Genomic DNA, 17,325 nt, shown 5'->3' with positions numbered 1-17,325 from the left:
TTATATTTGTACGGATGTGCCGACTTCATTGACTGGTCAGGAAAAATCGGTATCGCAAGTGTAAATTTAAATAAAAATCTGATTTTTCAGTCCACCGATGAGATTTTTAGTAACATGCTTCTACAGTCTACAGCCAATCAGGATAAATTGAATCAATTATTTTTAATTTTTATAATTATTTTATTTAAATTATTTAATTTTAATTTATTAAAATAAAATCACTTAATTTTAATTTTATTTAAAAAATTACCCTCATATATGATAATAAAATTTTAAATTAAAAAAATAAAATTATTATTTTACTCTATTTTTCTTCTTTTTTTCTTTGTTACTTTTATAATTAAATTAATTAATATTTATTATAAATAAAATTATTTTATTTTAACTAAATTTATTAATAAAATTATTAATTATATATATTACAAATTAAATTTGTAACTGTCTGGAAAAATAATAATATAATAATGAATTATAATTTTTTAAAATGATATTTTACTAATATATAATATTTTATTAATATTTTAATGTTATGTAATAAAAAAATAAATAATAATTTATAAATTTATTTTGATTAAATATTAATTAAAAAAATGAATATGAAATTTTTTTAAATAAAATAAAAGATGAAAATTTTTATTTTAATAAATTAAAATTAAATAATTAAAATAAAATAACTAAGTTAAGGGACCATTTATGTAAGCCACCTCTCAACAGAGCTGTGCATGTTGAAATTATCCTCAAATTTAGAACCGCGTCGTCTTTATCACCTTTTGTCGTTAAGAGAACAGTAGAGAAGCAGAACTGGTCCCAATGCTCAAATTTAATAATGGAATTTGAGACATTTGCATGGTGATTTCTCGGGGATATCATATTCTTGCTTATCTCTCTCAAGCTGAGAACGTGACACCCCAACTTACGCCTGTGGCCCACACTGTCCGTGGCCAGTTTTTTAGACTCGGTCCATTGACTCTATTCTTTCATTAGTAAAATAAAAATTTATAAATAATTAAAAAAAATTAAATTGAGTTGTGTAATTCATCCTAAATTATAAATAAAAAATTTTAAAATTAATAAAATTGATAATTAAATTATTAACTAAAGAATTTCAATACCCATTATATAAAGGAAAAATAGTTGAAGTAAAATTTTAAATAATAATAAATATATTTCTGTTAACAATAAGAAAAAAAAATGTGACAATTGAGTTTAGCTTAGTATTATTAAAGTAATATATAAAGCGGTGAGATTTTAAATTTAAATTAATTTATTAATTTTACAATCTCATATATTTTTTATATTTTTACAAATTGATGGTTAAATTTTATATTCTATTTGTGTAAATTAAATATATGCATATTTTCAAATTAATTAGATATAAATAAGTGATTAATTATGATATTATAGTTTTAATGTTAGAGTAATTAGACTAGCAGTTCCTCTCATTCCTTTTAAAAACTTTATAAAATATAAAAAAATAATTAGACTAGCAGTTCCTCTCATTCCTTTTAAAAACTTTATAAAATATAAAAAAAGTTTATAATTTTGAATTATGTTTGGTAAAATAATTAATTTTAAAATCTATTTAAATGATAAGTTTTTAGTTATTCGATTATCTTGAAACACAATAAATTCAACCATCAAATTATAAAAATATATATTATAGACAAATTATAAAAATGTATAAAAAAATATTAGAATTATATAAATATAAATAAATTTTGATCATATATAAATATATGAATTGAATTTAATAAAAAGATAAATTATTAAATATATTTAATATATAGAAAAATGTACTTATGAGGAGGGTTCCATTTTATATACATCCAAAATATTTTATAGTGTTTGTACAGTAGTATTTGATCGCAATCTCCTATTAAAAGGACGTGTCTTGTCTAAGTGTACAGTTGCGGCATTCACTCACTAAAAAAAAAAAAAAAAACCAAATTGCATGAAATATTATGATAATAAAGTAGTTGTTTCATATTGAATTGTTAATTTTAAATTGTGAATATCCATTTATGAAATAATAATTTTATAACTTTTAATTTTCTTATTAAATTTTAAGAAAATATCAATTGACTATCGTCGTCTGTATATTCTTGTATTCCAAAGTCAATTGCACAGGACAAATTAAAAAGAAAAGAAAATAAATTATTGTCAAAAAAGGAAAAATACTGAGCATGATTGATTAATCTTTTTCTTTTCTTTTTGCGTCTATAAGAAGGCTATGAGCTTCATTCCCTTGGGACTCGCTGAATTAGGCAGCTACGATGGCCAAATATGCTCTGGTTACTCTCTTCATCCTCCTCTTAAACTTAGGCACTTTGCTTTCTTCTCTTGCTTGCCCTTATTGTCCTTACCCAACTCCACCCTCTAAGCCACCCAAACATCCTCCAAAAGTAAAGCCACCACCTCACCATAAACCACCAAAGCCTCCTGTTGTTCCCAAACCTCCACATGTACCCAAACCTCCACATGTACCCAAACCACCCATTGTGAGGCCACCGATCATACCCAAGCCTCCAATTGTGCATCCACCATATGTACCCAAACCTCCTGTAACTCCAGCACCACCCAAACCTCCTGTAACTCCAGCACCACCCAAACCTCCTGTAACTCCAACACCACCAACTTTACCACCAAAGCCTCCGGTGACACCACCCATAAAGCCACCATCGCCACCAACTGAAACACCATGCCCTCCTCCTCCACCACCTCCGGCGCCATGTCCACCTCCACCGCCGAAGCAAGAGACTTGCCCCGTTGACACTCTCAAGCTAGGAGCATGTGTTGATGTCCTAGGTGGTCTAGTGCACATTGGTATTGGCAGTAGCGCTAAGGACGCTTGCTGTCCAGTGCTTCAAGGGCTTGTCGACTTGGATGCTGCTTTGTGTCTATGCACCACCATTAAAGCTAAGCTTCTCAACATTAATATTATTCTACCCATTGCACTTGAGGTCCTTGTTGATTGTGGCAAGACTCCGCCGCCGGGGTTCCAGTGTCCTGCCTAAACAAGTGTACTGTTTGATGCCAAGCTCTAGTCACTTTTGGCAAAGAATAACTTGGGAATGTCTTAATTTCTCACACTGTCTAGTAAACGGACAAACATTTTAGGAACTGTTAATTTGTGTTTGTTCTAAAGAATATATGCTGATTAATCTGTACTTTCTTTTGCAAAATTCTTCTAATGAATGTGACATGATCATCCCATCTCCTTTGTATCGTTTTCTTTAAGGTTCACGAGACTTGATTCTCCATGAGTTATAAAATAAATATTTGTGGAATTTACATGCGGGTCACAGTTATTATATCTATTATTCATGATAAATCAAGCCTCATCTACTTTAAACTTCAAAATAAAACGGGTACAATGCTACTAAAAGCAAAAAAAATGGAAAACGAGTATAAAATACATATATAATAAAGGGGAAATGGAGATGTAGCAATTTTCTAAAACGGACTGTGTTCAAAAAAACTTATTTAAAAAAATTATATTTAAAATTTTTCTTAATTAAATCTAATATATTATAAATTTAAATTCATTTATTAAATATATCTTTATATTTATATTTTAGTTTGGGTGAGTGTAATAAGAATTTCCCTAAAACTTATTTACTAAGGGAGGGTTTGAATATTCAAACTTTAAAGTTGGGCAATGAGTCGTGACTTATGATAACGAACCTGACAGCACAGAATCTTCGTAACTGACCAGCTCTAATCGTGATAAATATTTTGCCTATCCGATGTTAATGCAAAATATAAGTCTCCTGCTACTTAACTAATCATTCTTCTCCTCCTAATTAATTGATCTTGCAAGGATCTTGGTGGTCAACTGGTAGACGAACAATAGCGAAGCAATATTCTTTTGAAAATTTTGAAATAGTATTCATATATATATATATATATATTAAAATGATAAAATTACACAATCATACAGTAAAATTAAAATAAATTATAATATAATTCATTTCACAAAATTAATTACTTAATTCTTATATTTTCAAAATCAAACTTTAGCTTTTTGTTCCGTTAACATATTGATCGCTCCATTCAATTCATAAAATGCCCCCTCTCCCGGCTATATATATATATATATATATATAAAAGAAAATATAATTATATATTTTTAAATATATTTATAAATATATTCAAAAAAATTTTAAATATAATAAAATATAAATAATTATTTAGTATTTTTATAATTTTTACTATATTATATAAAATATAAATATTATGCAATTGTTTAAGTATAACAAATATATTTTATTTAAAAGAACTCAACAAACATCTTGCAAGATATAGAAAACCATGAGAGCCTCTCCCAACCTTGTTCAGCCACCACCACCCCCAAATCCCACCCTGAATCGTCCTTCGAATTTGGAACCGTCATATCCACCTCCATACAACGCAAAGAACAACAGCTATCAAACCTCTTCTTTGAAGCGTAGCTTACCAACTCTTTATTTTGACAATTTCCCACTAGGTTGGGATGCCAGTTCTCTAAGGAAAGCTTTATTAAAAGTTGAAAGGATTGTTGATGTCTACATCGCCAATAGACTTAACCGAAGAGGGAGAAGATTTGGCTTCATCAGAACAATTTCTGTGACCTGCCTCCAAAAGCTCAAGAACGCAATCAATACCATTTGGATTGGTACTTGCAAATTACATGCTTCCTTTTCTAAACACAACAAAGTAGAAGGGTCTCCCAGTAATAAAAGTAATGAGCAGAGAAACAAGCAGCAAAATAGGCAGAGAAACAAGCAACAAAATGGGCAGAGAAATAAGCAACAGAAGAAAGGTTATCAACCAAAAAGGCAACTGAGCTTTAAACAAAAAGTCCCTAACAATTCAACATTGCAGCAAAGTATGGATTCTTCAAATGTCAAAGCCTTAGACATTTGTCTTGGTGCGCCACATCATGACTCACAAGTGGCTGGAGGGCGCTATGTTCCATCGTTTGCTAGGGAAAATGAAAATTCTGGATGGTTGGAAAGATTTGCGATTGCCAATGTATATAACATTCGCACTATTTCTAATTTGGAAACATACTTCATAGCAGGAGTCCTTACAGTGAAGATTGTCCCAATGGGGTTGACCAAGTTTTACTAACTTTTGAAAGTAAGGACCTGAGGGAAGTAAAGGAAAAGTTGCGGCTTCAACGCTGGTTTATTGAAGTGAAACCATGACGCCAACAAAAAGGTTAGTGTGGTTGCATTTTTAGTCCCGTTGCCTGCGTGCACTAATGATTTCTTTCAGTGGATTGCTGCATACTGTGGAGATTTTGTTTCAGTGAATGGCAACACTTAAATTAAAGCAAAACTAGACTACGCTAGATTGCTAATCCTCACGGAATCCACTAGTTTTTTAATAAAATAATAGTAGCAGATATTAACATGTTCGTTTCAACATACTTGCGATTAAGGAACCATGTATTGAGTATCTTACATCACAGACCCGTAAATGCAACAGTAAGAAATCTTCGTCAAATAGCTCAAATGGACGAAAGTGGGCTCAGGAAGATGATGACGTGGCATTTTCAGAGGGAAATGCTTACGTGTCGAAAGAACTAGATGCTGATGCAACACAGAATTACTCTTCCTCTATTAGTCCCATAAAAGGCCCTGCCATGCCCATGAGCGCATGGGAACAAAACCTTTACATGAATGTGGCTCGGGTCCTTAGGTCGAGAGTACAACTATAACTCCTTTAATTCTAGAACGTTTATTCCCAATTCTTATAATGCCAATGAGAACCTCGATAACACAAGAGCCGCTATGCCACCCCACACATGAGCCTGGGTTCTAAAGATTTTGAAATTGATATGATTTGCAGGGAACAAACACCACTCCAGCGCTCCCCTCTCAATCTTGAGGCCTATGATTATGTAGCAGCCCTCCAACCGAATACAGCTGTTAACAGTAGCTCACAACAAGAGGATGCAATTCTAGAGACCAGTATCTCTAACTAATCCACTTCCAACTCTCGTCAACAAGATGGGCCACTGAATAGAAGCCCAAGTCTCCAAAGTGATATGCCCCTTTCACATTCTAAGGTGCACAGACTATTGAAGAAAAGACGAAGTACTAGGCCCATAATTGAATTATGTGAGTTTTATAAAAAACTTGGCTCTGGTGGTAAATCCAAGCCTTGCAGATCCAAGCCCACTAAGCCTTTCATTATTGCGAATAGTGAAATTGAGAGAATGAATTTGATTGAATCGCACTTCGAATTCAAATTCTATAATTGAAACAACCTTTGCTCACACCTCCACCACCATCTCTCCAACAAAGGAAGCAGTAGACGCTCAAGTTGTTGGGGACAAATTGGGGATAATTTTCGAAGGGCGACAACAAGCCTATCTTGATAAATTAACCCAAGGTATCGCAGCAGACCTTCGATTATGCAAATCGCGCAAGTGAAGACTCCAATATCAACTCCTACCAACCACACGCAAATGTTCACCATGTTTTCCTTCCTTTCTTGGAATGTCAGGGCTTAGCGCGTGGAGCAAAATCAGTTCATCTAAAATGGTTGATTGGTAAGTATAAACTAGATGTTGCTGTAATCTTTGAAACTAAGTGTTGCTTTCTGCCTTTTTCTTTTATTCGGAATATGTGGGGTATGGGAGACTTGGATTGGGTGACAATTGATGCTGTGGGCCTTTCGGGCAGCATTTCAGTGGTATGCAATAAACAATCGTTCAAGGTCATCAATCACTCTTCTTATGAGCATTTGTTTTTTATTTCTGGGATTCTTGTCTCTAATCAATTATTAATTTCGGTTGGGTTTATTTATGCTCCCTGTGATGTTCAAGCACAACAGACTTTTTGGTTTGAGATTTATAGGGAATTAGGATCAATAAATGGCTCTCTTAAGCTTATGGGTGACTTCAATCAAGTCTTGGATGGGTCTGAAATGAGTAGGGGATGGTTCTCAGCGTCTGGTATCAATGGGCTAAGGAATCTAATTTCTAATTTGCATTTGGTGGATTTGGAATTGAAAAGAAAAAGGTTTACTTGGAGGAACGCTCACTTAATGAGTCGAATTGATCATGCACTTGTCTCACATCACTGGATTTCTAATTTTCCTAATCTACTCTTGCATGGTTTACCCAGAAAGCCATCGGATCATAACCCATTGCTTCTGTCCTCTGAAAGCAACGATTGTTTTTCTACCCACCATCTACAAAATTTTACGCTGCTTTCAACTGATGTCTGGGTGATAAGTTAATTTCCATAAGAGTGTCCTCTACAAACTCAATGTAAATGACTCTGTAATTAGCTCAACAGCTCTCGCAGCCTGTTATCAAATAGGGAAACTTCCTACAAGGTACTTGGGATTCCCCTTAGGTGTTAGTAGTAAGCATTACACAACTTGATTACCTGTTATTCGTAAAATTGAAAACATACTTGCTTTTTAGAAAGGGAAATTTTTATCTATGGCTAGACGATTGTCTCTCATTAAATCAGTTTTATCCAACTTGCCCATCTATTATCTAACTTAAAAATCCTAGGAGAGTGGCCAAGAAAATTGAAAAGTTGCTTTGAAGTTTCTTTTGGTCGAGAGGGTGTCATTCAAGGAATCTACATCTAATTAATTGGGATACTCGTTTGCAACCAAAAGTGAAAAGGAGGCCTGGGCATTGTCAATTTATCTCTGAAAAACTAGGCCATGCTCTTCAAAGGGTTAATTGCCCAAAAAATCTTGAAATTTGATAATTTTTGCAATTAAGTCCTGAAGTTTATATGATTATCAATTAAACCCTCACGTTTGATTGATGTCTCAAATTGACCCGACTATCAAAAAACCGTTAGTATACTTAATAGAGCTCTATGTTAGCTATCATATCATTATTGAAAAAGTCACATCAGAAACCTCAAATTAGTGTTAATTGTCAAAAAAACTATGAAGCTTGTCAATTTTTGCAATTAAACTCTGAAGTTTGCATAATTACTAATTAAGCGCTCATATTTTATTGATGTTTTAAATTGACCCAACCGTTAATAAATTATTAGTATATTTCAACAAACCAAAATTACAAGTCAAATTCTGTTATGCAGATACAATTACCTTATTCCATTCTAATTAACCTAAATATTCAGTCCAACATTAACAAAGCTTATTCATTATTACTATACATATACATAATAACATAATACAACCCTAGAAACAGAATAAAATAAAATAAAATCAAATCAAATCAAATTCTTTCACCTTTGCACAGTCAGCTCTTTTTTCAAATAAACTATTTTATCTTTTAATTTTTTTTTTGTCTTTGTCAACACTTTAACTCTGTTTTGTATATCATTAATCAGTGTATCATTTTGATTACACTTTTTCACTGAGCTACATCCATTTTTTAGTGATTTTGTTGTAAATCTCATCCAACTTTGTAACTTTCTCCTTAAAAGCATTTCTTTGCCGAAGTAAATATATAAGTAGCTCATTCTCCAGGCCATTACAAGGTGGATCAAACTATTAGAAGAAAAAACAGTTATTCTCTAAATCAATTACTTATTAATATTAGCTATCAATAAAATTATAAAGTACAATTCTCAACCAAAATAGTTAAAACAAAAACTATTACAATTACTTGTCAAGCACCACATGCTAATAGTTTATTGACGGTCGAGTCAATTTGAGACATTAATCAAACGTGAGGGTTTAACTGATAATTATGCAAACTTCATAGTTTAATTGCGAAAATTGGCAAACTTCATAATTTTTTTGACAATTAAACCTAATTTAGGATTTTTGATGTGGCTTCTTTAGTGATGATATGACAGCTGACATGGAATTTCTATTAAATATACTAATAATTTATTGATGGTCAGGTCACTTTGAGATATCAATCAAACATGAGGGTTTAATTGGTAATTTTGCAAACTTCAGGGTTTAATTGATAATTATGCAAACTTCAGGGTTTAATTAGTAATCATGCAAACTTCAAGGTTTAATTGTAAAAATTGACAAACTTTAGGATTTTTTTGGCAATTAACCCCTCTTCAAATGGCTTTGGAGATTGTAAGAGCAACCTAATACTTCGTGGTCTACTATCCTTAGGGCAAAATATCAATTCCACAACCTGGGTGGTCTCCCAATTGTTTCGGGCAATAAATTGTCCTCAATTTGGGAAAATATTCAAGGTTCAGCGATATGCAGGGCCATCAATTTCTCAATTACAAACAATATTCAATTTGCAATTGGTAATGGTGTTAGGGCTCTTTTCTAACATGACAGATGAGCATTGGATGTTCCTTTTGAGTCTGTTTTTCCAAGGCTGTTTTCTCTCTCACAAACCTAGATGCCACTATTTCAGAGAGTGGGTTTTGGCAAAACTATGTTTGGGAATGGAACATTTTCTGGCGTAGGAATCTTTATGCATGAGAAGTTGATTTATTTGTCTAGCTTTCAAATTTACTTAACTCTATAAGACTTTACAATTCAAAAGTTGATAAGTTAGTATGATAATGAAATCCAAAGGGCAACTTCCCAGTTTGCTCTCTTTATAAAAGCCTTCTTAATGCCTCTGTAGCACAAAATGCTTGTGTACCTTCAGCTGGTTAAGTTTGGCCCCTCCAAAGGTTGAACTCTTAGCTTGATATGTTTTTAATGACCGTCTATGTATTAAGGATTGTATGTAGAATTAATATGCTTCCACAGTCACTTACCTTGTGTGCTCATTGCCTTGACGATAAGGAAACAATTTCTCATATTTTTCTTCATTGTGACTTTGCTTGGAAAGTCTGAATTTGGTTTTTTCGGTGGTAGGGGGTCATTTTTTGTTTTCCTTCATCTATGTCCATATTTTATTAAGGAATTCCCAAACAAAATTAAGGAATTCCCTTTTTTTTTTTGTAATTATTTGGTCATTATGGTTAGCCCATAATGACCTCATTTTCAATGGGAAAGAATGTTCTGTTAGCTCTATCTATTCAACAATTTTGTTTTGATAACAGCATTGTTAAAGGCTATGGATCCTAGCTTCCCATATGTTTGCTGGTTTTACAACCACCGCAAGTGTATGGATCGCTAACAAGTAATAAAGTAATGAGTAGAGTATCGTTCCACGAGAAATTTAATTAGTAAATACCAAACTATACAGTGATTTTGGCTGTCTAGGCTATCAAATAAAATAAGGGAATGAAACTTGTCTATTTTAAATGCTAGAATAATATACTTAAAATGGAATAATCTATTTTGAAATAATTCCGGAATTAAGATTTCACACTTTAATCTTACTATGGATGTAATCTTGTCTATTTACTAGATTGAGAATCGTTTGCCTTGATGGAAATTAATTCTAAGATATCCTAAGTCCTCTCTCAAGGCACCTAGGGTGTATTTTAATTAACCTAAACCCTACTTTCGTGGCAATTAAATTAATTAAAACCCTTTAAGATCTTTAACTAATTTCGAAACTCCACAAAGGTCATCAGCCTATCTTTAGGTTAGATTTCCTAGGTTCAAAATCTTGATTTTCTAATATTAATCTTTACCTTTCAGTTCTTTAATTAATATCTATAATCAATACTAAGTGGGTATCAACACATAGCATGCATTAAGATCACAAGAAATTGAATCAAGGAACCAATCTCAAATCCAATAAACAAAACTTAGTGTTTATCCATAATAATGATTACAAGAATTACTCTCCTAATTCCAGAATATGAAAATTACTCACTCATGGTGAGCTTAGCAAACATGATAATAACAAAGTAAAAGACAATAAAAATCCTCTAAAAGAAATAGAACGAAAGAACCGAAGAGGATTTGCAGCTTTGATCTTGTGAAACTTTGGCTGAAGGCTCCTCCTTGATACTGATGTCCTGCTCTTCTAGATGGCTGTGAGAAAGTGATTATACGGCTCTAGGACTTCCCCTTGTCTTCTCTCTTTCTTCTTTCTTTTTCTGTTATCTGCAGCCTCTATTTATATTGAATGGCTTAGAGTTAGGTTTTTAGAGTCGCTAAGGTGTTAGGAGTCTCTTCTCTCTGTAAAAAACTGCAGCTGGAGCGAAATCAGGAAGCTGGCCATCGATGGATACACAACTCGTGTATCACTACATGGCCCAGGGTCGTGTAACTAACTAGAGTTTTGAAGGTTTGCATCTTGTGATGTCACAGAACGTTACACGGGGTGCAGGAGGTTACATGGGTCCAAATACACAGCCCGTGTACTTTTATTCTTTAAAGAATTCTTCAAATCTCGCCAGGCAAAGACTTACATGGGTTCCATGATTTACACGGGTCTGAGTACACGGCTCGTGTACTGCGTTTCTTCCTTGTCCTTCTCAGCTTTCCTTTGGCAGCAAGTTACATGGATTTGTATCTTTGCTTACACAACCCATGTAAAGTGTATAAGTGACACTTCTCTTCCCTTTGTGTTTTTCCAAGCTTTCTTTTATACTCTTATACCTTGGAACTTCATCCAAACACCTGAAAATGATGCAGAAAACATGGAATTTAGAGTTTGTTAATAGAAATCACAAAAGTTAATGAAATAAATGACTATGCATGAGATTGCTTGCCTATATGCTATGAAATAGTATAAAAATGTGCTTAAAAATATCTATATCATACAAGTGTATCAAATACCACCAAACTCAAACTTTTGCTTGTCTTTAAGTAAAATAAAACTCTGTTTTAAAATATATTTTAGGGGATAACTTAGGAATATAACTAGCAATTCAATAAGCACATAATTGAACTCCTCCAATCCTTCATACCAATTACCCTCTTTCAAGGCATAAAGGTTTCAATAGCTGCCTGCTTAGAACTTGCTCTCCCTTCATGATGTTTCAACTAGTTATTCCTCTATGCAAGGCTATTAATAAGTCACAAATAACCTGTTTTGTCAGGATCGACTTGAGAAACACTTACTCCCTAAATTTGCCTCTATTATGGATAATTGTGATGAAGTGACTGAATTCCAACTTCATAGGCATATCTCAATTTTCTATCTCCACTAATATAGCATACACTTTTCAAAAGATCAAAAGGTCTTTAGAAGGGTTGTATGGCTAGGGGATAATGACTTGGTTGCCAATAAAAGGTTTTTAGGGAATGCAAATATGAGGATAGTTTGTATGCATAAAATATCAAGTATACTAAGCATACTAAGTTTATTCCATTGATTTTGTATGGAGAGGAAGGGTTTTTGAATTTTTTTTTTATAGTGCTAAGCATGCTTCTATGATACTTCTCTTGGGACTTCTTCTCCTCTCTTCTTTTATTTATTTATTTATTTATATCCCTTTTGTCCTCTCCACCAAACTCATTGCTTTTGCTGGGTTGGAAAGGCAAATTTTTCTTTGATTTTAATTGTACACTTGCACTCCTTCTTGAGTTATACATCCTCTCTCCATTTATTTTTTTTATTTATTGCACTTAATATACTTTTTACTTATGCATTTAGCTTCCTCAAAAGGGTAGGGTAGGTGTTTAGGCTAGGGGCCAGATAAATATAGGTAAGCAATAAATTCTAAGAGATAAATATAGGCTTCAAGTTGGCTGCAAGGGATATATATTTTAATTAGGGATGGCTAAGGCTTAGTGAGGCTATATAAAAGAATTCCTTAATCATTTCTCCATCAAGCATATGCTAGAATTTCGACTCGATAGGTCCAAGAGACATGTTCTAGAGCTGGTGAGACATTTTTAGGTTTGCTTGTATTTCAAAAATTTTCTCCTAACTTTACAAGTCTAATGTAACAAATTATTAGTTATGAAAGGGTTTAACTAGTTTAGCTCCATTGAGGTGATTTAGTTTTTCACAAACAACATGTTAAAGCCTTTTTGCCTATCCAGATACGTTCATTCCTCTATCCCGTAGAGTTCAATTATTAGCTCATTAGAATTTTTAGTTATTGTTCTAAGTTTCAGAAACTCAAGGTTCAAAATTTGTAAAATTTTTCTAGAATTTTGATATACAAGTATAATATATATAATTTTAAGCAATGTAATGGTATGCAATGCATGGAAAGAGCTTGTACCCCTAAACTCAAATCGGATATTATCCTCAATATCAACACAATATGCAACATTTAAAAGATAGTGTAGAAATTATGAGAAAGCATATTATGTGTTAAGAATTTGAAAGTTTTAACAAAAAGCAAGTAAAGCAGACTTAAGAGTGCAGTTTAGGACTAAGGTATATGAAATTATACAATAAAGAAACTATCCTATAGTCCTAAATCTAAAAGGTCTCTGAAGGTGACGATGGTCCGTCTTCATCGAGCCTCTCCAGTATGATGTCCAGCTTGTTATGGGCTTCCTGGAGGCTATCCTCGAGTGCCTGCATTCTATTATTGAGCGTGGTCTCCATACGCTGTAGGTATGCAAGGACTGGGTTTGCAGGTGGTGGTGTATATGGAGGTACTCGAGTGGGAGACTCATGATAGAGTGGGTCTTGGGCTTCCTCCTGGGCATGTGAGGGTTCACTAGGGCCTTCTTGTGCTTCGTCTCTCCTAGGGATGACATTCCCTTTGGCGTCGATCAGGTAGCAAGTGTTGTCGACCTTCTTGCATATCCCCATGGATACGCAGATAGTTTTATGGATCTTTGAGGTCCCGGCAATAGAGTGTAGCCTGTTATGACCTTGAACGAATCCAAAGTGGAGTGCGATGGCTGTGATAAGACCACTAAGCACGATTTGCCCTGTAGGCTGGTGATATAGGCGGCGAAGGTAGTTGCAGAAGAAGAAGCCGGTGCTGCAGCGCTGCCCGGTGACCATACACTAAAGGAAAAAGAGTTCATTGGTATTCACTACACCCAGGCTACCCCCACAGCCCATGATAGTGTGTGCGGCTAACCAGCGCATGTAGCGCAGAGCAGGACTGGTGATACCTGAAGATTTTGACTTGCTGGAGTTGTAAAGCTATGTGTTCAGGACTATAGAATGCCAGAAGCAATATTGTTATAAACCATTTGGTTCCACGGGATTTCTTAGTGTCCGGTGCTGTCGAATCCGAAGATGGTATTGAACTCATCCATATTCATTATCCAGTCGACACCAAGGAGCCGAAATTTAATTCTTCCCTTGTCCTCCCTATCAGTGAGCCATAAAGTGGCCCTGAAGCTCCCTAGGAACTTTAATGTGGTGTCCTAGTAGGCAAGAAATTGGAGTTGGGCGAATCTAGTCCACCCAATGCTGTAAAAGAGTCCATTGATTTCTTCTCGCAGCCCTATCTGTTCCAGCAGCCCAAAATCCATGTATTTTGTTGAGATTATTTTCTGGGTGTGAAGCTGGGTGCGGTCACAGAATCCCCAAGGGATGGAAATTTTAGGCTATGGTGACTGTTGGGGTTGCGATGGAGGTGGTGGAGGTGGTGCGGCCCTTATTCTTGAGCGTTATGGTGATGGCTGAGGGGGTGAGGGTGAGGAACTGGTTCCTTGCCTTGAGGGAGAGCCCACTCTTCTTGCTGGTCTCTTTGTAAGAGCCATTGAGACTTTTAGGAGAGAGAAAGCTAGGGTTTGGTGAGGGGAGAGGAGATTTGAGAGGTTTTTATAGGCTAGGAGAGGTGGAGAGGAAGGGTTTTGGCATGGAGAACGGTTTAAGGATGAGAGGTGAATTTAAAAGGTCATTGTGACCATTCGTTTCGCGTGTTTCGCCCCTCAGGAGTTGACTCTATGACATGATACATGGGTCGTGTATCACTACACGAGTCCCGACATGTAGACCCGTGTGATTCTTTGTCCGAAAATTTTGACTTCTGCTAAGATACACGGCCCGTGTAAATTAGCTCTGGGACCCGTGTAACTCCTTGTCTCTTAAATTGTCTTACTGAATATGTTACACGGCTTGTGCAAATTACATCGGGGACACTTGTAACTTCCTGTAGCCTTATGTAGCCTTATTCTCGGTCTCCAAAATATTACACGACGCGTGTAAATTATTACACGGACCGTGTAACCCTCTCTCTTTTATTTATTTATTTATTTTATTTTATTCTATTTTATTTTATTGTTTCAAGTGCTCAGACCATTCCTATTTACATAAATGAGATAAATGCGAGAATTAACAGCATGATTACTTCCCCGGTTTTGTTCAATTTCCTCTTGTGTGGTTTTGACTTGACGATTCCTCTCCCCTCTTGCTTTTAGTTCCCTGCTTTTCCAGAATTGATATCTTAGGGGTCCTATAAAGTAAAACACAAATGAATATAGAACAAAAATCAAAATAAGAAAGAGAAAGAAGGAAAATTCAGAAAAATTTGGTTGCCTCCTAAAAAGTGCTTGTTTTTAGTCTTTAGCTGGACTTTACTTTTATTGTTCATAGTCTGTCCGGAGGGTTGTCAAAGGTGCAATTGACTCCTTTCTCTATAGGTTCTCCTTGAAAGTAAGGCTTCAGCCTCTGTCCATTGACTTTAAATGCGCCTGAGGTTTCGCTCCACACTTCTACTGCTCCATGCGGGAAGACTTGGGTTACCTTAAAAGGTCCGGACCATCTTGATTTCAGTTTTCCTGGAAAGAGTTTTAATCTGGAGTTAAACAACAGGACAAGATCCCCTTCTTTGATTTTCTTCCTCGAGATGTGCTTGTCATGCTATCTTTTGGTTTTGTCCTTAAAGATCTTGGCGTTTTCATAGGTGTCCTGTTTAATCTCTTCCAGCTCATTGAGCTATAGAAGTCTTTTTTCGCTAGCAGCTTTTAAGTCATAGTTTAGGGTTTGGATGGTCCAATAGGCTTTGTGTTTAAGTTCAACGGGTAGGTGGCAGGCCTTCCCATAGACCAAGCGAAAGGGTGTTATTCCAACGGGAGTTTTACATATAGTGCGGTATGCCCACAATGCATCATCTAGTTTCATGGACCAGTATTTCCTTGAGCAATTGACTGTCTTTTCAAGGATATGTTTTAGCTCCTGATTTGAAATTTCTACTTGGCCACTGGTTTGAGGATGGTAAGGAGTTGCCACTTTGTGAGTTACTCCATATTTCTTCAATAAATTCTCAAATTATCGATTACAGAAGTGACTTCTTCCATCGCTGATTATCGCTCTTGGTGAGCCAAATCTTGTGAAGATGTTCTTTCTGAGGAATTTCGTTACCACTCTTGCCTCATTTGTTGGTGTGGCTACTGCTTCTACCCATTTTGACACATAGTCGATGCCAACTAGGATATACTTATTTTCAAAGGAAGTTAGGAATGGGCCCATGAAGTCTATTCCCCACACATCAAATAGTTCGACCTCAAGTATACCGTGCAGGGGCATCTCATTCCTTCTTGAAATATTTCTCCTTCTTTAGCATTGATCACAAGCTAGCACAAATGACCTTACATCCTTAAACAGATGTGGCCAATAAAATCCTGCTTGCAAAACTTTGATTGCTGTTTTTGAGGTGCCAAAGTGTCATTCATATAATGATGAATGGCAGTGTTGCAGAATGCTCTCTATTTCCTCTTTCGGTATGCATCTTCTTATTAGCTCGTCATTATATCTCTTGTACAGTAGAGGTTCCTCCCATGTGTAGAATCGCACATCATGCAGAAATTTTTTCTTTTGCTGATAAGTCATGTTTGGAGGCAATACCCTGCATGCAAGAAAATTAACAAAGTCAGCATACCATGGAGTTTGTGAGAATGCTAGTAATTGCTCATCAGGAAATGAATCATCAATTGGCAAATCCTCGGTGTCCCCTGTGTATTCCAGTTTCAGCCTGAAGAGATGATCAGCTACTATATTTTCATATCCCTTTTTGTTCTTGATTTCATGGTCAAATTCTTGCAGGAGTAAAATCCATCGAATCAGCCTTGGTTTTACCTCCTTCTTATTCAAAAGGTACTGGATGGCAGCATGATCAATGAATACAATGACTTTTGCCCAATTAAATAGGATCTGAATTTGTCAATTGCAAACACTACTGCTAGGAATTCCTTTTCTGTGGTAGCATAATCGATTTGTGCGTCGTCGAGTGTCTTGCTGGCGTAATAAATGGTGTGGAGCTTTTTATCTTTTCTTTGCCCGAGCACTGCTCCAACTGCATAGTCACTTGCATCGCATATCACCTCGAATAGAAGCTCTCAATCTGGTGGTTGCATTATTAGTGCTGAAATCAGGGCTTCTTTGATATTGTTGAAGGAGACAAGGTAATTTTTATTAAAATCAAAAGGAATATTTTGACTTAACAAGTTGGTAAGTGGCTTAGCTATTTTGGAAAAATCTTTAACGAATCTTCTGTAGAAGCCTGCATGTCCCAAAAAGCTTTGTACTACTTTGACTGATGTTGGTGGTGGCATCTTTTCAATGATTTCAATTTTTGCCTTATCAACTTAAATTCCTCTTTCTAATATCAAATGTCCTAGAATTATACCTTCCCTTATCAT

The 17,325-nt window shown here is 35.0% G+C and overlaps 1 protein-coding gene across 1 annotated transcript; it reads left to right on the top strand.

Annotated features, from left to right (window-relative positions):
* The first annotated feature begins 2,240 nt into the window (after positions 1 to 2,240).
* LOC110668844 (36.4 kDa proline-rich protein) lies at positions 2,241 to 3,226 on the top strand. Its single transcript, XM_021830231.2, has one exon. It carries the CDS (start codon positions 2,274 to 2,276, stop codon positions 3,012 to 3,014), a length of 741 nt encoding a protein of 246 aa, XP_021685923.2. The 5' UTR covers positions 2,241 to 2,273; the 3' UTR covers positions 3,015 to 3,226.
* Positions 3,227 to 17,325: the final 14,099 nt, after the last annotated feature.

Source organism: Hevea brasiliensis, chromosome 3 (assembly GCF_030052815.1).
Source record: "Hevea brasiliensis isolate MT/VB/25A 57/8 chromosome 3, ASM3005281v1, whole genome shotgun sequence".
In the NCBI taxonomy this organism is placed as follows: domain Eukaryota; kingdom Viridiplantae; phylum Streptophyta; class Magnoliopsida; order Malpighiales; family Euphorbiaceae; genus Hevea; species Hevea brasiliensis.
Note: the sequence above shows the minus strand (reverse complement) of the source record. Positions and strands in the feature narration are given on the sequence as shown.

Bases quoted from the DNA above. Each gene is read 5' to 3' on its own strand.
- LOC110668844 (XM_021830231.2), top strand. From the start codon at position 2,274: ATGGCCAAATATGCTCTGGTTACTCTCTTCATCCTCCTCTTAAACTTA.